This window comes from Anopheles arabiensis, chromosome 3 (assembly GCF_016920715.1).
Source record: "Anopheles arabiensis isolate DONGOLA chromosome 3, AaraD3, whole genome shotgun sequence".
Classification (NCBI taxonomy): Eukaryota; Metazoa; Arthropoda; class Insecta; order Diptera; family Culicidae; genus Anopheles; species Anopheles arabiensis.
The window spans coordinates 70,960,154-70,979,251 of NC_053518.1; the positions used below are offsets into that span (position 1 = coordinate 70,960,154).

General features: G+C 47.1%; 5 protein-coding genes across 9 annotated transcripts; 2 read left to right on the forward strand and 3 right to left on the reverse strand.

Annotated features, from left to right (window-relative positions):
- Positions 1-121: 121 nt before the first annotated feature.
- On the reverse strand, positions 122-6,789 carry LOC120904745 (guanylate kinase). 5 transcript variants are annotated; one of them, XM_040315018.1, is made up of 6 exons: positions 6,378-6,789; positions 3,414-3,546; positions 3,207-3,353; positions 2,898-3,124; positions 2,704-2,814; positions 122-1,180 (listed from the first exon to the last, which is right to left on the reverse strand). In XM_040315018.1, exons 1-6 carry the CDS (start codon positions 6,547-6,549, stop codon positions 1,128-1,130), a joined length of 843 nt encoding a protein of 280 aa, XP_040170952.1. In that variant the 5' UTR covers positions 6,550-6,789; the 3' UTR covers positions 122-1,127. The 5 variants fall into 5 exon arrangements, with proteins under 5 accessions (XP_040170952.1, XP_040170954.1, XP_040170956.1 ...); XM_040315020.1 differs by lacking the exon at positions 6,378-6,789 and adding an exon at positions 5,815-6,354; XM_040315022.1 differs by lacking the exon at positions 6,378-6,789 and adding an exon at positions 3,808-4,884.
- Positions 6,790-6,944: 155 nt separating this feature from the next.
- Positions 6,945-9,686, forward strand: LOC120904742. Its single transcript, XM_040315016.1, has 6 exons — positions 6,945-7,479; positions 7,550-7,678; positions 7,748-7,878; positions 7,945-8,094; positions 8,154-8,256; positions 8,328-9,686. Exons 1-6 carry the CDS (start codon positions 7,162-7,164, stop codon positions 9,552-9,554), a joined length of 2,058 nt encoding a protein of 685 aa, XP_040170950.1. The 5' UTR covers positions 6,945-7,161; the 3' UTR covers positions 9,555-9,686.
- LOC120904746 (glutaredoxin-C4) lies at positions 9,579-10,412 on the reverse strand. The gene is made up of 3 exons (XM_040315024.1): positions 10,187-10,412; positions 9,970-10,074; positions 9,579-9,848 (listed from the first exon to the last, which is right to left on the reverse strand). The coding sequence occupies exons 1-3, from the start codon at positions 10,322-10,324 to the stop codon at positions 9,753-9,755; spliced, it is 339 nt and encodes a 112-aa protein (XP_040170958.1). The 5' UTR covers positions 10,325-10,412; the 3' UTR covers positions 9,579-9,752.
- A 2,133-nt stretch (positions 10,413-12,545) lies between these two features.
- On the forward strand, positions 12,546-15,920 carry LOC120899897 (RNA-binding protein lark). Its single transcript, XM_040306222.1, has 3 exons — positions 12,546-12,691; positions 13,174-14,164; positions 14,599-15,920. The coding sequence occupies exons 2-3, from the start codon at positions 13,454-13,456 to the stop codon at positions 14,926-14,928; spliced, it is 1,041 nt and encodes a 346-aa protein (XP_040162156.1). The 5' UTR covers positions 12,546-12,691; positions 13,174-13,453; the 3' UTR covers positions 14,929-15,920.
- Positions 15,921-15,931: 11 nt separating this feature from the next.
- LOC120899899 (group XIIA secretory phospholipase A2) lies at positions 15,932-18,813 on the reverse strand. Its single transcript, XM_040306226.1, has 3 exons — positions 18,238-18,813; positions 17,919-18,161; positions 15,932-16,335 (listed from the first exon to the last, which is right to left on the reverse strand). Exons 1-3 carry the CDS (start codon positions 18,467-18,469, stop codon positions 16,094-16,096), a joined length of 717 nt encoding a protein of 238 aa, XP_040162160.1. The 5' UTR covers positions 18,470-18,813; the 3' UTR covers positions 15,932-16,093.
- Positions 18,814-19,098: the final 285 nt, after the last annotated feature.

Sequence of the window (19,098 nt, forward strand, 5' to 3'; positions counted from 1 at the left end):
TCGTAAATGCAGGTAGGCGCAAACGTACAACGAAAATGAAAAGATCTTAAAAATAAACAAATTGTTCTTTCTCAATAAGAATCGTGCTTTTTCCACACCTTACGATTTCATACACTACGCGCTATTTGTGAATTAGTGTGTTTATATATTTCAATTAATCTCATTCTAAACAACAGAGGTATACATCATACATCTACCAAATTGCGCTACAACAGATGCACGCACGCTTTCTTTTAACCAATTCATATACTCTCCCTCCCTTCTTTTGCTTCTATTAAAGCGCTGTAAGTTTTATAAACATCGTGGTTCTAACATTGTTTAGTTTTTGGTAGTTTTCTCTTGTGAATTCTAATTTAATATTTTCCCTTTTTTGTTTTTTTTTTTGGCAAATACGTTGAATGAACTACACAGAAAGTTGCGCAGACGCCAATCTCGCTGGAAACTAACTCTGTTTCTTGATTGAGGATTAATCGTGTCTAACACCCGGTATATGTTGTGGTTGGTATACTTTGCTTATATAAAAAATGGACATTGCTAACAGGCGACGGGAGCATACAAAAACAAAAACTCTACACATAAAAAGCATTGCGCATTTGCGTTGATAGAAATGGGGTCGGTAGCCTTTCTTTCCCATCCAGCTAGGATGAAATGGGGCGTACTTGTTGTGGCAGGTAGCGAGCGGGTGGAAGGGATAGAAACGCGCCGTTACGTTCTTAAAATCTAACATCATTTCCGTTTACCTAATGAAAAAAAGCAACGATCGCTCTACCAGACACGCGGGGACAGAAAAAAGCACAACTGCACAACAAGCTGGAATTGCGTACGACGCTACAATGCGCGACTGTTTGTGTGTTTGTGGGAGAAAGGAATCATTTTCTATGCTCTATATGCAGTCCGTCTCACATGGCTAGTGCTTCTCCTAATTGTTCCCAATCTACTCCCCGCTCGGGGAAAGATCGATACAAAAATGGGCTCATTTGTATATTAAAAAGATGAAAATGAAAGGTTGAAAGTAAAATACAAGTTAAAACTTGTTTTCAGGAATCTTCTTTTCACCCCTCATCCAAACCGCTTGGGGTCGAGAATTAGGGCACCGGCACTGGCGAAAGGTGTTCAAAAGTGCCGCATTAAACCTCGAAAGGTTTGTAGTTGCTAACCAGTGACGTGACAAAAAATACATCTAAAAGAAGTAAGGAGAAAAACAGAAAACGATTTTCATTAGTGAAGTTTGTTTTTTCTTGAAATAAAAAGGCAGTTTTATCAAACACGGTCAACCAATCGGGTTAGCCACAACATGCACAGCCATCGATCATTCGGGTGAGAATCGAACTCCACCTAATAGATCGAACATTAGTAGAGCTCGTCTGAAACTATCAAACATACTGCACACAGCTGCATACACATCATCATTCACTCATGCAAAAGGACGTGGGGTAACAAGAGGATCGCGTATTAGCACACACACACACAAACACTTCCATCGCCAAACTTCATTGTGTCGGTTGCAAAATGGTTCAATTAAGTTCTAAATTTTCCTGTGTAATCCAATCTGTAAACCTTAACCAATTATCGTAGTAGTACACAACCGTCATCTTTACGCGGGGAATGTTTTGTTTACGTTCATTGCAATAATTTGACCGTTTTTTTTTCTTTTACTTTACGGCGCCTGGAGAAAGGTAGTGGAAAACGTAGTTGTTTTTCGTTTGGATATGATTCTTTGTTGATTGCTTTGAATGCGTTTCCATGTGTTTCACAATCTTTGTTTGTTTGTCACAACTTTCTTTACGCGCTAAGGAGAGTCACTCTAACTAACACTTTTTAAATGTTTCGTCTTGCTTATGGAAAAAATACATATCTTTGACACTGGAATGTGCTTAATTTTACTGCTGTGTGTATCAATATGCCCTTAACCTTACTATGTTTTTGATTAATTATGTTTCTATACTTGGTGTGTACCTGCTTGGCATATCGATTGATAACCGATTTCTTTGATTTTCAACTCGTACCAGTATTTTGTTGATTGTAAAGGAAAAAAAAGCCTTCTCCTTCGTACCTATTATGCATCCAAAATGAACCAAAGATTCGATTCAAAACTTCTTACTCAAGCGTTTAAATGTGTAAAAAAAACAACTCGAAAATGCTGCACCTTTGGCAGACACCTGCAGTATGTAATCGTAATTGGTGGGTGGTGTGTATATAAATGTACCGTTTCTTAGTGGAGTGTTTGTAAAGTTGCCAATTATTGGACGTTTGCACTCTAACGTAACTAGATTCTTAAGCGAATTGGAAAATTGTAGAGAGATGCACATTGGTAACAGGTGATCTGGGGTTTTTTGCCCGATAGGTTTGTAAATTGATAATTGCTAGCACATAGCACCGGTTTCAATACCGTGTGGTTTGTCGGAAGGGGTCATGTTTGGGTTTCGCTATGGCGGCCATACTAAACAATTATAAGTTCACTTTCTTTTTTGCAAAAAAGAAGTTGAATTTCACGCGTGTTAGTAGTGATTAAGCATCAAAAACCAAGTCAGTTGTCAGCACACAACGGATGGGTGGGGAGTTGGTTATGTTCCGAGGAGGGGTTGGTCATTATCGGGTTGCTTTGTCGGAATCGGAGAGGGGCGCACACGAAACGTCGGAACGAAACAGTGTCCCAAGACACAATTCACTCGTCAAACACACGGTTCAAGCTAACATTGATACCTTGGCCTTGCTGCGTTTCCAGCTCGCGGACGATAAAGTTGCGCAGATCCTCGTACGCCTGCTTCAGGTTGTTGTTCTGCACCACCACATCGAAATTGCCCGCTTCCGTGCCTAAAAATCAACGACCCAACCAGCAATTAAACATATTGCTTTCTGGGATGCTCTTGTGCGGTGACGCCACCGTCCAAACTTACCATACTCAATTTCTTTACGCGCGGTATTGAGCCGCTTCTGCAGGCTTTCCTCCGTTTCCGTCTGGCGGCCGCGCAATCGGCGCTCCAGCTCCTCGATCGAGGGCGGATTCACAAACACCAGCAGCGGGTTTAACCGGTCCGAGTTGCGGATCTGTTTCACGCCCTCGATCTCAATGTCCAGCACGCACACCTTGCCCTGGTGCTGTACGTTCTCTACCGCCTTTTTGCTGCGCAATAGCCGACGATGTTGAGGTTAAACCAACGTGTCTTGGATGTAATAAAACGCGGGGTGGGAAGAATTTTGCTTACCTAGTTCCGTACATATTGCCACTAAATACCGCCGTCTCGATAAACTCGCCCTTCTCGATGGCGCCCTGCATTTCCTCGACCGAGACGAAGTGATAATGTACGCCATTTTCCTCGCCCGGGCGCGGTTTACGCGTGGTATGGGAGACGCTAAAATGTGCAAAAAGTTGATAAGCTTATTTTTTCTCATGACTTTGCTTTCTAACTTACCTGAAGCCGAACGTATCGGGGAACTCCTTGAACAGCTTCTTCAGCAGTGTGCTCTTGCCCGAGCCCGACGGGCCACAGATAACGAGCGGACGCGGTCCTTGCTTTACCATCTTTCCGTTAAGGCTTGAAAATGCTGCTCAATATCGCCGGTACCAGAGAATAAACCGTACAAATGGATTAGTTTCAGATGCTGCACAGTAAACGATTCCGATAACACGTCCAAGTAGCTACTACAGCAGTCTCCCACGGGAAACTACTTTAAATACTTTGTCTACGCGAACACTTCAATGTGCCAACACACACCTTCAAATCGACTATTAATTGATACAGCAAACAATCATGCAACAAAAAAGCTGGCAACTAATGAAAGCGAATGTCTATCAAACCATCCTACCTACCAGCACGCAGCACTCCTGCACTCCTTCTTCTTCACCCTCCTTTCGCACACTAATTAAACCCTCCGAAATGGGATATCCGTTCCAACACGCAATAATTCGAACTATAACGCGACCTTTATTTACTATCACCAATGGCGATCTGGCCGGTCCACTCAGGAGCAAACAACTGTGAGTCACACAATTTTCCTTGTGATCCTCTTCTGTCGCTCAAATGCAAAACAACCCGCGAAGCACACAAAAAATACTTATTTTTCTTCTCCGGCACCCACTACCACGACGGCGCAATCAGTTGCGGGGTTGAGGAAGGGAGCCGTTGGAAAAGAAAGCTAATACGAATAAAGTCTCCGTTTAAGGAATTTTTACACAATCACCGTCGTCGTCGTCGTCGTCGTCCGGCTGACAAGGTCGACGTGTCCGCGACCGCGTGTACAGTGTTGCAAATGGCGCAGTAGATACGCTCTCCGGTCCTCCCGGGTTCTTGATCCAGCAGCGTATGGATATGGACTGAGTTCGGGACGGTTCGGGTACGAGAAGATATTCTCATTCAAACCCCATTCCCTGGCAATCGGGGGACGTTCGGGGCGCTACTTCGGTTCAGGGGTTTTTCGCCCAACGGATTCTGCCCATGCGCAAAGGGGGTATACCGTTCCCGTTCGGCACTGTGGCATGGGGCGCAGGCGCAACAGTCGCGCAAGAGGATCGTCGATCTTTCCGCTGCCATCTTTCGCACAAAAACAGACTTTTACTCGGCTACCAGATTTTTGCTTTGCTCGCTACTCTCCGGTTGCTAAGGGGACCGTCAATTTCCTTTCTCAGCAGGCGGCTTGGTTTGGTTGTGTATGTGGCATCCTCATGCACATCTAAAAGGGAATATTAATCATCACGTGGTGAGGAAATGGCGGAAAACTAGCTAAGCCAACCGAGCTACGACATCTTGCGCCAACGGCAAAAGGGGATTCGGGTTCTGTATTATTAGCCCCGGTCGGAGTTTGTGTGTACGATTCGATTCGCATCGCATATAGGCCAACCAGTAGTGGCACCCTTAATGACGGCAGACCGCGCTGCTAGACGTCATCGTTCCAACATCAAACGAACGTAAATTCGACCCACTGCTAATTACAACATCGTACACAAATGTTAAATTTAAATGGGCTTTTTTGGTTGGTCCTGAAGCGCACTGATGCATTTTTAGACCTACACCTAAGATAGTATTTTAGGAATGAAGGCAGAAACGCCCCGCATTTGCATTTAGAATCAGATTCATCATGGAGCGGTTAAGGTTTCCATCGTTCAATTGGCTTCGTTACCTTCACACCCGAGACAGATCTGGCCCATCCTCGCACTGTACGTCTCATATATTTTGCCCGCAATTCGCGAAACCAGAGCGCTGTTGGCAACGTACACGCATCTATTAATAGTACGCACATCGCGACTATTCGCAGTTATTAAAACAAGAACGCACCCATGTTTCTTTATACGGCACACACGACCAGTTCGGCCAGGAGGGAAGGGAACCGGGGAAGGGCGTGTGGGAGCCGGCGTGATGCTTTGCCAATGGAAGAAATTCGCTCGCCAGCAGCGAGTGACTAAAATCAAGGTTCATGTTTTGGTAGGGTCGGCTTTCTCTCTCCCAGACTGCAGCAGCAGAAGCAGCCGCGTTTGCATTGTTCATTGTTTCGCACACATCCCCTCAGAGGGTGGATTGTTTTTGTACGCTTTTCTTTGCAACAGACCAAGTGAAGAAGGATCTGAACCTTCCCTTCCTTCGACAAACTACTATTAGGGCCACATGGCGTGTTGTGCGCGCATCGGGATTGCGATGGAAGAAGAGTGAGTGAGTGAGTGCGCTTCTGGCATGTTCTACAGTGCGTGTTTCTGCAAAAAAGCAAATCATAAGTTTAATATGCGACTAACTAAAACAACGACTAGAGGCATTCCATTTAGGCGAGCAGAGTGGTTCGAAGGGCTACGGAAAGGGGTTTGTTTGCAAGGACATTACTCACCCCTTGCAATCAAGACGGTTAGTGTAAGCATGTTGAAGGAGTATTAGGCCAGGTGATGATGCAGCACACAAGGTTGGGTTAGTCACAACAGGTCAGGAATGTTGCTGCTGGATGATTAGTCGTGCGATTCCTAACGTTAAGCTTAGCGCTTCTAAACTCACACAGCCGCCGTAATGATTGCCTGTTGCCACTGTGTTCCCTCCTCTCTCAGTGTTAATGTATGCACCGGACGCTTACAACGCTTACAAATTGGCTTAAATGTACAATTTAGCTACGGGTGATAGTAATGGAACCGCGACACCGAAAGGCCGTTTGCTGCGAGGTAGAACCGTTTTGCGGTTTTTTTATGCTTCCTATTTTGGCACAAGGTTACACTCCGTGTGTGGTTGTATGGGTCTCGCGTTATAGACTTAAACAAAAGCAAGCTCTCCCGGTCACCATGCCATTCGAAACCGCATGTGTGGGAATGTGACGTGCCTTCCCGCAGCACTTCCGGGTTTTGCTTTCGTCCGGAAAGGAGCAGAAGAGAATTTAGGTCTTACGCTTACACCTGCCCTATTTACCTTTGGCTAAATACTGTTGTAGATTGTGCTGACGCTGGACGTTTGGCAGACAGAGGAAAACAGTCCTTTGGCAGGGTGATGCAGAGCGGTTCCCGGTCACACAAAACCGTCTTGTCGTCGTAGCAGCAGCAGCAGCAGAAGCACTCCGGCACAGAACGTTGTTAAGTAACATCAGGTGGAAATTTCCACGCGGTCCGCTCTAGCGTTCGGCCGGCTTGCCGGTGTCGATGATGTTTTTGCACTGACCGAATTTGCACCACCAAATTTGCCACTTCGGGCGAACGAGCTGCTGATTTTCCCTTTGTATGTGCGGGTGCCGAAAACAGAGGCAGAAAATTACGCAGAATCACACCAACACACACGCGCACACATACAGGCGTGCTCGTATTTTTGCAGCTGCCGCGCGGCTTTTGTGTACACTTGTGACAGCCCTGTCAAAACGGTTGCATCGTGGGAGTGCTAGTGGACATTTTTTTATTTTTTTTACTTTTTACTACTAAAAGTCAATAACACAGGTTAAAAAGAGTTAAATTATAAAAAAATAAAAAAATAAATAGCGAAAATACCGTTTCAAAAAAACGCATCCCATTATGCAAAATTTTAAATTCAAATAGAGTGACCAGCCAAAAGGCGACCACATGGCGATACAACTTCCTACTTTTCTCGAATTCCAATCAATCAACCATCGAATTCATCGCATCCTTTTCGTAACTCCTTCCCATCGAAGCCATCATTGAACAGTGTGTGTGTGTGCGCGCACGAGATACAGTGCACCGTGGCAAACATGTCCAAATTTCTTTCTCTTCGTCGCCCGACGACCATATCCAAATTGGCCCCTTTCGTTCCACAGCATCCGGATGCACTGCCGCGGGAAATCGTTCCACAATGGGCCGATCTGCTGCCGTCGGCGAAGCTGCCCGACCGTTGCTGCCCAGTGCACGCTAAGGACCTTTCCCGAGGAGCACTAGGGCAGCCGGTGTGGGAATTGCCACCCGAGCATGGGTTTGATCTGCAGGATCCGGAGCTGCGGGTGGTTCGCCGGAGCTATCTTGAGCTGCACGATAAGCATTTGCGTGAATTCTGGACGGAAGCGCTTAAAAAGGTAAAAAAAATGGTTGGAGTTGTAGGACAATAAACGAATTTTCAGTTATTTTTACATTAATCTCTTTCAGAACTTGAAGCGCCGTGGGCTCATCAACAATGAAGAGAGAGTTATGTGCACGCTGAGGCAGCTCAACCAATATCGAAGCTTTCTTTTCCAGAATTATCGATTGCAGTTGAAGCGACTTCTGCAAAAGCTGGTAAATGTTTGCTTGGGGAATCAGATGCTTTTTAAGCTTATTTAACTAAAAATAACCTCGTTTTTGCAGGGAAGCGATAAGGCAATGGATGACCACACCGCTAAGGTACAAACGCACATGGAAACTATCCCAGGCTTTGAGGAAAAGTTGTTCATCAGACGTAATCGAGCCGCTGGTATCTATAGCAAGAAAATGGACGGGTAGGTAGAGCATTTCCATTTTGTATCCAATTTATTCAAGACCGCTTTTTATACATTTCCCTAAAGCTGGAAGCAAACAGTTGAAAAGTACAAACAGCAGATCACAAACATTGTGAGGAATAATGAGCTGAAAAAGCAACAAAATCTCGCCGAAGGTCACCAGCGTGATTTGAAGAACATGCATCGTTACTACGAACTTTTGGATCTTCGCAAAAGGTTAGCTCAAATCAGTTTTGCGTACAATGTCCCCCCTTAAATCTCTTAAATTATTGTAGAAAACTCCTAATACTCAAGCGACGATTGCGGGAACGAGACACCTCCCTCCAAAGACGACTCCTCAGCAACCAAAGAAGAAGGCAGGAGATAAAAGCCCGAATGGTTTGTACACTTAGTGCGCTAGTGTTCAAACCGTCAACTCCACCACTGTAAACGGGCGCCTCTCTTTTCAGCAAATCGAGCACTTTCGCATGCACTACGTAGCGTACCTGAAAGAGCGCCACGAAAGCCGCCAGTGTTTGGAATCCTTCCTCACGCAGATGCAGCACAAGGTGCAGGACCGGAAGGAGATGTACGAGCGCAAGCACAAAAAGCTGGCCGAAGAGCTGGTGCGCCGCAAAGCGAGAAATCTAACGAGCAAGTACCGACGGCGCAGCAAAGCCGCACTGGTGCAAGCGCTCCAGCGGGAGTGCAAGAAGAGTGTGCTAGCAAAGGCGGGCGGCGGGCCCGGTAGGGCGGCCGCGATGGCGCAGCAGGAGCGCATAGAGCGAGCAATCGATGCGGCATACGCCATTCACACGGCCATCAGTCCGACAACCAGCAGCACCCAGATTATCGATACCGCCAGCCAGTTCGTGCTTGATCTGCGCGACATTCCGGTCGATCCCTTGCCGCAGGATCAGCTCATAACGGCTTACGTCGTGTGTAAGCTGCGTGAAGCGATGAACGAGATCGTGGAACGCTCCGTGCAGGAAGCGCGCGAACTAATAGAGCAAGTGGCGGTTAAAAAGATCGAATCCCTCCACCATGAAGAGCAGACGGTGCGCTCTTCGCTCTCGAGCCAGGGCAGCATCCCGAAGCTGCCCTCCTTTCTGGCCCGGCCCGGCGACCGCAATCAGTCCCGCGTGTCGATGGGCCCGGTAGCGATCGTGGAACAGTACGAGACGGAAAGCTTTTCGCTGAAAAAGTGCCGCAACCGACCACCGACCCCCGTGACCTCGGTTACCTCGCTGGTCGAGCGTACGTTACGCCAGTCGCACGAGGAACGGGCAAGCATTAGTGCGCTGGAAGTGACGACCGAGGCTGCGCTGGATGTGTTGCAGCGCATCCAGTCCGATTCCTACCCGCTGATACACGTGATGCACAGCCAGCGGCGCTATCTGGAGGGCAACCTGCTCAAGTACCGCATGATCGTGCAACCGTACGTCGGTCAACGTGTGCTGGCCGCTCTCGATCTGGAACGGTTAGCCATCGTCAGGGACTTTGCGGACGAAGAGGACGACGAAGGCGATAACGGTGAGACGGATGCGGCGCGTGACACGATTCTTCAGCGCACCGCTAGCGCGCTGTTGCGGTTTCCGGAAAGCAACCGCCAGTACGCAATCGCTCTCTGCGACACCGTCCACTTGCTATCAGTGCAGGCTATTGGAAAGATCCAGCAAATACTGAACGCACCGTAATCAAGGGTGTGACGACAAGTGCGGTTTCGCTTATCTAGCCAACTATCAGTTAGTTTTATTGTGCTTCGGCCCCACGAACAGAACGATTCCTTTGCAACAGAGAGTCTTAATAAAACGCGGTTTGTCTTTACACTTTACACGCTTACACGGCTGGAAGGATGGAAGAATAGAAAGCGGCTTCGAGCGGATGATGGGGGTTTAGGCCAACATTTTCTGTAACCGACCGTCGTCGTACATCTTCTTGATGTCGGTACCGCCACCGACAAAGTTGCCGCCAATAAACACGCGCGGCACCTGTTTTTGGGAGACGAGAAGACACGCGAGAGAGAGACATTAAAATCAGATAAAGGCATGATTCATGAAGGCTGACGGGCCATAATCAGCAGTGCAAATGATGTCATTGTTGACCACTTACCGTGCGGGCACCGGTCAGCTCGCCGAGGACGGACTGAATCTCGTCACCATCGTTGCGCTTGTCCAGCTCGTAGCAGGCATACTCCTGGTTCAGCTTCTTGAAGGGCTGTGAAGGGACATTAAACACCGGAAATCACACCTCAAAGCCACGTCAATTCCGTTAGGCAACACGGGTTTTCCCCGTGTTTTGAGTCAGCCGACTCCGAGCTTCATCTTACCTCCTTTGCCATGGTACAGTAAGGGCAGTAGGTCTTGGAGAAGATAACCACCTTATCCTTCGCGATAGCGCTCTTCACAAATTCCGCCACGGGACCGCTCATGTTTGCTGGAACGCTTCGGCTAACCAATGAACCCATAAAACGAACTGCGGCTGCGTTTTGTGTTGTTAAACTCTTTGGTGACTTTCACCTCCTGGCGTAATCGCTGGAACGGGGGAGAGCCTGACTGTGGGTGACAGTTTACAGTGGTTTCAGAACAACCCGGTACAAGGAAGAATGGGGGAAGAAAAGATTTAAAAAAATCAATCCAACGTATTGCTTATTTACATGATATGAATGCATTTCAGTGATTTTAATCTGAAACTGTTCCTTTATATGGATTTAATTACAAAATGTGCCAATTTCACAAAAGGAAACATTTTCAAAAATTGCATTTGTGGTGAATATATGCTCCGACCTCAACTTGACACTCACCTCACCCCGTCCCAGCAGCTGTCAACAGAGTGACCAGAAATACCGATTGAACAAAATGAGCTTCAAAATTTGAATCTTTATTTCGAATGAAAATGCTTTAGAGCGTTTCTACATACACCGAGAAAGCAGCTGAGAGATGGCTGTGAGAGAATTGACAACCGGTTTCTCACGACGGTGTGTGTAGAAGTTCCGGAAAGCGCCGAGATGAGACTTTTAAAATTATGTTGTAAAAATCCATTTGAATCGCTAAAATGAAGTAAAAAATTCTTTTACTTTTTAGTAATATTTTTACGATTATTAGACTGCAAAAATGCAAACTATAATTGATCGTTCGCTATAAACTGCCAATTTAATTTTTTCTCAGCTCCATCGTTCTTTGCATGCTGATGAGATTTCTCTCACCGAAAATGCTGCCAGTCGCTGTCAAAGCAAGCTGTCAGCTTTTTTCTCAGCTGCAGTCTCGGTGTATGTAGAAACGCTCTTAAACATTAACGCCATCTCTTAAATGATTCGCTTACTACTTTGACATTAGCGAAAAACTGCTGGTGGTGCGTTATGTTTTCCTCCCCAAATTCCAACGCGCATTTTTTTTATCCATTTCTCGCTTCTTTTGTTGTTATTTGGAAACATATAAAATGATTTGTCCAATTATTCTTACAAAATCTTGCCTCATCCTTCCATCGCAATTTGTTTTTGGAATTCTTGTTTCATTCCTAAGCAGCCACGAACAAAAGTGCCACAAATCCACTAAACGACCACTAAACGGCTTCTAAACGACTCAAGTTCTCTACCTAAACGGAATATAGAAAGACTTCGTTTGGCAGACGGCAAACGACTCATGCATTCTAAAAATAGCGAAAAAGCTGGTGGCGCTCTCTGTTGGTGGGATACCCCAACCAGTTGAGCTTCATCGCTTGGAGGAGAGCTTTCTCATTTCCTCTGTACTGTTGTATGGTTTCGCATTGAAGTTATGCATCGCTAGAACTAGAACGGCGATACAATTGTTTAAATACTAAACTCCATAGGAAACCACCACCACTGAAGCAAGTGAGATTTGAGTAATGGTCGTAGGTGTTGATACCCACATATCTAACCACACGACCATTCATATAGATTTTTGCTCGGAAAGTTAGAAGGCTATATAGGTAATGATTAGATGAAACTTGTCGAAACCCATTGCAAGAAAAGGATAGCAATATAATGATGAGTTGTAATACGGCATCTATTGATCAAAGCAATGAAGGTGTGGAGCTTTCATTTTTTTTTCTATGGATATTCAATTTTCCAGACGTTCGATAGGACGTATGATTTCGTCATACAACGGAATATAAAAAAACAGATTTGATCTGTCAGTGTAATTATTTAAGATTTGTAGGAATCTGTTTTTTTTATCATTTAATTAAATACCTTATCCAAATAATCGCAATTTCTATCAAAATCGCCAATCGAAATAGTTCACGATAGCACCGATAAAATCGCATCCGATGGAGTACTGCCACGGCTCTAAGCGGGCCGCATGGAGCCCCGAGAAAAGGAACTCGTTACGGCTTAATAGAAAATGTACGTCTCAATCCTTCTTTGACATAAATTGCCCGGTACAATTTTCAGATTGACACTTCAGAAGGACCTGCATACGTGTGGCCGCTGAATCAAATCTAATCCATCGCCTTGAAATTTATGCATGATGCATTTTGTTATGGAATTTTCGTTTTGCAGATTAAACCCCTCCCCCCTTCTTTCCCCTCCAAACCCTTTGCTCAACACTTCTTTCTAACTGAGTTTCAAGTGTTAAAACCTACCAAAAATTATCGATAAAATTTTAGTGCTCCCAGCGAGAACTGCCAAAATAATCTGGTCACACTGGCTGTCAGTCTAATGACAGTTCTCGAACCAATCGCAAACAGTGGTGGTGAAAAAGGCAATTCCGTGTGAAAAGCCGATCTCGGAAAAGGGCTTAAATTTGTGGGCCCCTTTTTCACGTGTAAATTACATTCACGTGCCTCCGATTTGTCGCCCGGCTGGTACGGCAAGGTAAGTGGTACAATTTTCACTAACACTGGGAAGGAAAAAGGGGACAAAAATCCCGCAAAATAAATCAAAAGTTCCTCCACCACGGTGGGATGGAAGCATCGCGAAACGCATCGATGCATCCCGCACACATTCGGCCATGTTTGATCGTGTTGGCTACGTTGATGGAATCCGTCTTGTGCCCGGAAACCGTCTGTCAGGAAAACCAAAATAACATTTCTTTTGTATTGGCTAAACTTTTTTTTAAATATTTCTTGTAATGTACACCTCCCAACCGAGTTTCCCTTTTATACACCAACACGCACACACATACACATCCGCCTACAACACCTTCCTTTCCCTGAAAGTCGCATTTGGAAATCGCGCACACACACACAAACTTGCTTGTAATATTTCGTCGCCAAATGAAACACACACACAAAAAAGTCTCTTAATCGAAACTTGTTTCGCTTCGTTTCTTATTATTATCCTTGCTATACTTGAAGATTATTCCAAGTTTCCGTCTACCGCCGCCGGGTTATTAGCCGTCGAAGCGATCGTAATCGTCGTCCCTCGGAAGAAGTCGCCGTCGTCGTCGTCGTCGTGAAAATCCGTGTTCCGGTTCCGGTTTCGAGTGCATCGGACAGCGCGCGACTATTTTATTACCACGACCCTCCGCCGGTTCCGTCCTTCTAACCGCGCGTGTTAGGCCCGCGAGCAAACCATATTACGCGTATAACTCCCCCCCGTATCCATTGCATCCTCCGCGTGCCCCGGCCCCGGGGCATGAGCAAAGCGGTCAAGATAGATTCGACTAGCGAAAGCGGGCGGGAGCTGCCGCCCGGTACGTTCAAGCTCTTCATCGGCAATGTGGACGAGAAGACGCAACCGTCCGAGCTGCGGCCACTGTTCGAAAAGTATGGCACGGTCGTCGAGTGCGACGTGGTGAAGAACTTCGGGTTCGTGCACATGGAGAACGAGGACCAGGGGCGGGAAGCGATCCAGCACCTGAACGGGTACGTGATCGGCGGGCAGCCGATCAAGGTGGAGGCGGCCCGGAGCCGCCGGGCCCCGAACGCCAACACGACTAAGATCTTCGTCGGCAACCTGACGGACAAGACGCGCGCGCCGCAGGTCCGCGAGCTGTTTCAGAAGTTCGGCTCCGTCGTGGAGTGCGACATCGTGCGCAACTACGGCTTCGTGCACCTCGACCCGACCGGCGACGTGAACGAAGCGATCCGCGAGCTGAACGGCATGATGGTGGACGGCCAGCCGATGAAGGTGCAGGTGTCCACCAGCCGGGTCCGGCCGAAGCCGGGCATGGGCGACCCGGAACAGTGCTACCGGTGCGGCCGGGCCGGCCACTGGTCGAAGGAGTGCCCGCGCCTGATCTGGGCCGAGCGGGGCTTCCGCGAGCGCAGCATGTACGCGCGGGATCCGTATCCGCCGCCGCCGCCGCCGCCCTTCCTTCGCGATCGTATAATGGACGGATTTCGGGTAAAAATCGAACGCTCACCACTCTCACACACTCTCCGCCATCCCCCCTGCTCGCTCTCTTGCTCTCTTTCTGCTATCCTTCTTTTTTGTCACAATCCGCACGTTCCGTACGTTTCCGTTAGTTCCTTTTTGCTTTCTATCTTCCAGTAGAGTTTCCCTTAAAAAAAAAGCGAAACATTTTGCTATAGCACGACACGATTTGGATTGCATTTCTGCCATTAAAATGACATCAAACACAAACACACACATGGCGAAAAACAAAATTCCTCTAAAGTAGTGCTGTGCGAAGCGTTCCCCTTTCAACAAGCCCTATTTCTTGCCTTTCCCCATGTATTCGCTTCCACCAAAAAAACTCCACACGTGTCTGCTTACCTTTTGGCGCTATCTCGATGCTTAATAATTCGTCCTAACGACCTCCTCCGGCCTTCCTATAGGACACCTTTGACTACTACGACCGGTATGAGGATCCGCGCGACCTGTTCGAACGCCGGTACGGCATCCGGGGACGTGATTTTCCCCCCATGAGGCGGGAACCGATGCCACCGATACCGCCGCTGATGCGGCGCAGCGTCACGGAAAGCAGCCGGGCCAGCAGCAGCAGCTACGAGGCGATCTTTAGCCGCCGGACGCCACCACCGGCCAGCCGGAACGGTACGAGCAGCATCAGCCGGTTCGGCGTGTACGAAGATTTTAGCCGCGACTCGTTCGACGATCGGCGTGGGCTGCGCGGACCGTCGCCCACCCATCGATATGCACCGTACTGAGACGGATGGAATTAGGGCGGCGGGCCACTCCGCCGCCATTGTGGTGGGAAAAAGGGGGGAGAATTTCCGACAAATTCGATGGACATGATATCGAATGTTGCTCACAGCCGATGGAATTTAGTAGGGGAGGGATATTCGTGTAAAATCGCGCAACAACTGCAACAAAACACACTCAAATGTTTGTGTATTGCACACACTCTACTGCAAAAGGGATGGAAAAGGGGGATGTAAAGATTGATTGTGGAGCCAGTGCCACACGTGGCGGCTCCCGATGTGTGGCGGTCCCTATACCATGCTCTGGTTGGACGCAATGATGCTGCAAGGTTGTACTTACAGCTGTTTAGAAACTGTAAAACGAAGAAAACAGAGAGGAAAACAAGGCATATTACAATTCTCCGTTGTTATCTGTAAAGAGAGGGGAGGGGGTGGTACACTATTGCAGCTATAGTGCCCGGGTTTACCGAGAAAACGTCCTAGAAAGGAATAACAAATTCTCACCAATCGTGGCGAGAGTGCATTTCCTCTGCAAAACATTTCTTCATCCATATTTTAGTTTACACATTGTGAAGTATTTTCACCCAGTAGTTCGTATGAACTATTTTATCAGCGTTACTCATCCTCATTTGGACTTTTCTTTGTACTTTTTCTGTTTTGTCGCTTTTATATGTTTAATCGTTGCTACATTACAGTACAGCCGTAAATATTGTAAAGTTCTTAACGCGCTAGATGGAGAGGGAGAGAGAGGATTAACAAGGGGCGGGATATGATTCCTTTTTTATGTGTTCATGTATGATCATTTGACATTGAAATCTTGACGTCCTTGCGGAGGATTTACAAGGTCAGCAGTCTCGTGCTGAGACCGAATGATGAGCAAAGAGATCACGAACAGAGTGCAGAGAAACGGGCAACAACTGAAAGCTATAACTTGTAATGACTATTCTTAAGCTACTACTGAAAGATATAATAAAACGAAATGTTTTAAAATACCTTAACGAATGAAAAGTGTCTTTGAAAAGTCTTTATTTTTCCCCAAGAAGGATGGTAACCTGCCATGGCCTGCCTGTTTGCTCTACACGGGAAGTGTGTAGATACGAAAGCTTCACTATTCTAATCACAGTACAGTAAATTATGTTCTTTTCCATCTGTAGTTCTCCCTGCGCTGCATCTACAGCTCCTTCCAGCCATATTTATTCTTGTCCTTTCCCTTGTCCCGGGAGTCCTTGCCGTAATCCTTTGACCCTTTCGAGTCGGCATACTTTCCCTGCTCCTGTCTGGGCGGTGGTGGTGGAGGTGATCCTTCCGTCTTCTCCGGTGGACAGTAACAGCACCGTTGCTGCGAGTCTAGGTACGATTTGCAGCCGAGCGTGAGCGTGCCGGTAAACAGCATCTTGGCGGCCGCTTTACAACCTGCGGAATTAGGGAATGGATATTTTAGAAAGGATAGAAAAGGGATAGCGAAGCGATGCCTTGTGATTGGAATCTCGGCATGATGTAATCCCCATCAGGATCGTCTTGTCCATTTCCGAAACGGAATTCCGGGGAAAATAAACCACTGATCTTCACCATGCGGCAGCTATTGGAGAAGATGGTAGAATACAGACACGACACACGTATCATGTCACTTCATTGACTTCAAATCTGCATATGATAGCATCTTCTTCTTCTTCTTTTTTTTTTGCACTACAACCGTTGTCGGCCAAGGCCTGCCTGCCTCTGTACCCCACTAGTGGACTTGGCTTTCAGTGACTTACTGATTACACATAGCAGGATTGTCGGGACATATGGAGCGGCGCCCGGTCCTTTCGGAGCTTGAACCCAAGACGGGTACATGTTGTTTGAGTCGTACGAGTTGACGACTGTACCACTAGACCGTTTCAATGATGTGATGGCATAGCCAGGGTAAAACTATACGACGCTATAAGCGGAATGACTGGAATCCATGGCAAACTGATAAGGCTCGTTAGAATGACTATGACCAATGTCACTTGCCAGGTGAAGGTGGAAAGTTTTCCAGGGCCTTTTGATATCACCAAAGGTCTGCGCCAGGGGGATGGACTAGTCTATCCCCCATATCGCGACTCGGGGATAGAGACTTTGGGAACGATATTCTATAAGTCAATCCAGATCCTGGCATATGCTAATGATATAGACATCATTGGTCTATGGCTCTCCCATGTAGCTGAAGCCTACTAAAGGGATCGAGCAGGCGGCAGAGAACCTCGCATGGCAGATAAACGAGGCAAAGACCAAACTGATGGTGGCAACAAGAGCTGCCCTACCCAAAAAATCCAAAGGTCAAAGGATTCATCATGGTAGCTGAGTTTCGTGCAAGGATGCTGCCTGCCAACCGGTCATTCTGCAGCGTGAGAAATCAGTTGAAATCAAAGAAACCGTCCCGACCGACGAATCTGGAACTAAATAGCACTTATATAGTACCAGTACTCATATCAAGAAGGTGTTCAGTTTGGCATAAGGCGCAGGGGAGTAAAGCGAACTCAATGGCTGGATCAGATGAAGCGACAGCCTCTGAGACATGGACGCTGTCCAAATCTGACGAAATCCTCTTAACCACGTTCGAGAGGAAGATGCTCAGAAGGATGCACTTGGCCCCGTATGTGTGGAAGGACAATGGAGGTGCCGTTATAATGACGAACTATACGAGATGTACGGCGACCTCACAGTCGTGCAGCGTATCAAGCTCGTCAGGCTCCTGTTGTACGCATGGAAACGAACGACCCAACCCGTAAAGTCTTGTTAGGTCGTCTACAAGGACAGAGGAGGCGTGGTAGGCCGAAATTGAGGTGGCAGGATGGCGTGGAGACGTCCGCCATTAAGGCCGGCATAACGATTTGGTAGACGAAGGTGCGAGACCGTAAGCGATTTTGGACACTTCTGCGGCAGGCCAAGAGGCTTTGCGGTTGCAGCGCCGAATAAGTAAGCAATTTTAGCAAGGCGAGCTGAAAGCTGCATTCTAGTGAATTCTGTCTTACCCTTCACTACGATATCGCCCACCACGTTCTTCTCATAATCGTCGCAGTACCGATAGAGGCAGCGTTTAAAATCCAAATCGCACAGCTCCTTATCGCTGTTGCACGTGTCGTAGCAGATATCGTGCGCATTGCAGCACTGCTCCATCTCGACGGCCGGCAGATATTCCGTGCTAATTTTCATCCCCAACGAGCCGCACCCGTCCGACTGGGGGACGTAGAATTTATTGCGCGTGGGTGTTATGTCTACAAGAAAAAGTGAAAGTAACATACTAAGACTGTTGTAAGGACAGGAAATCAGCTGCAATCGTAGAGCACTTACCGCCGGGACATTTGTACACACAGTTTTCCTCCACCGCTGCATCAAACACTTCGTGCACGACTTTGAACTTTTTCGCCACATGGAGCACATTCTTCATCACGTCCCCGAAGACGGCTTCCGCCGCGATGATGGCATCCCGCAGGTTCGCTATCATGTTCGAACCGTAGCCGGTGTACGCGTACGTCAGGAAGGTCAGCGAATAGATCGCCACCTTCATGTAGGGAATTTGCATTTTGTCCGGCGGGTGGGCTTTGCTTCCGTTCTTAGGTTGCCTCCAACTTCCAGTATCGTCGTCGGTCTTGGCAGAAAAAATGGGACTGATTTGCGTCACTGCGTTTGTCGTTTTGTCGTTAACGGTGGGTCGCTATCCCTTCCGCCGCAGGTGTGTTCGGTTCCGTTTCAAGATCACTGACGTGGCCAACGGCCGTACTTAGCGGTTGTCGTTCGTAATGCGGCAATTTTCACCAGAAGTAGTAAGCATTTTAGCAGGATTCAGTGTTTATTTATAGCTGCCCGCTTTTTTTTATTTTATCTAGCTTGGTAGCTGCTTCAAATAAACAGGTGCTGGATGGAAGGGAGAAAGCCGGGAACAAAGGGGCTGTTTGTTTTGTTGTGAAAGATGCTCGAGGATATACGCCGCGGTTCAATTCTTGCACCGTTGCCGATGTGTCATTTTCGTTGAAAATTTTTGTTTTTTTTTTTTAATTTTTTTAGCAAAAAGCCTTCATAAATAAAATTTAAAACAAAACAAAATTGCTCATAAACTAAATACCGCAATTTTTTATTCTGTTTTTCTAACCATAAAGTACTTTGTGCCGACAAAAACCGAAATAAACCGCCCCGCGCCGGAACGCCGTTTGA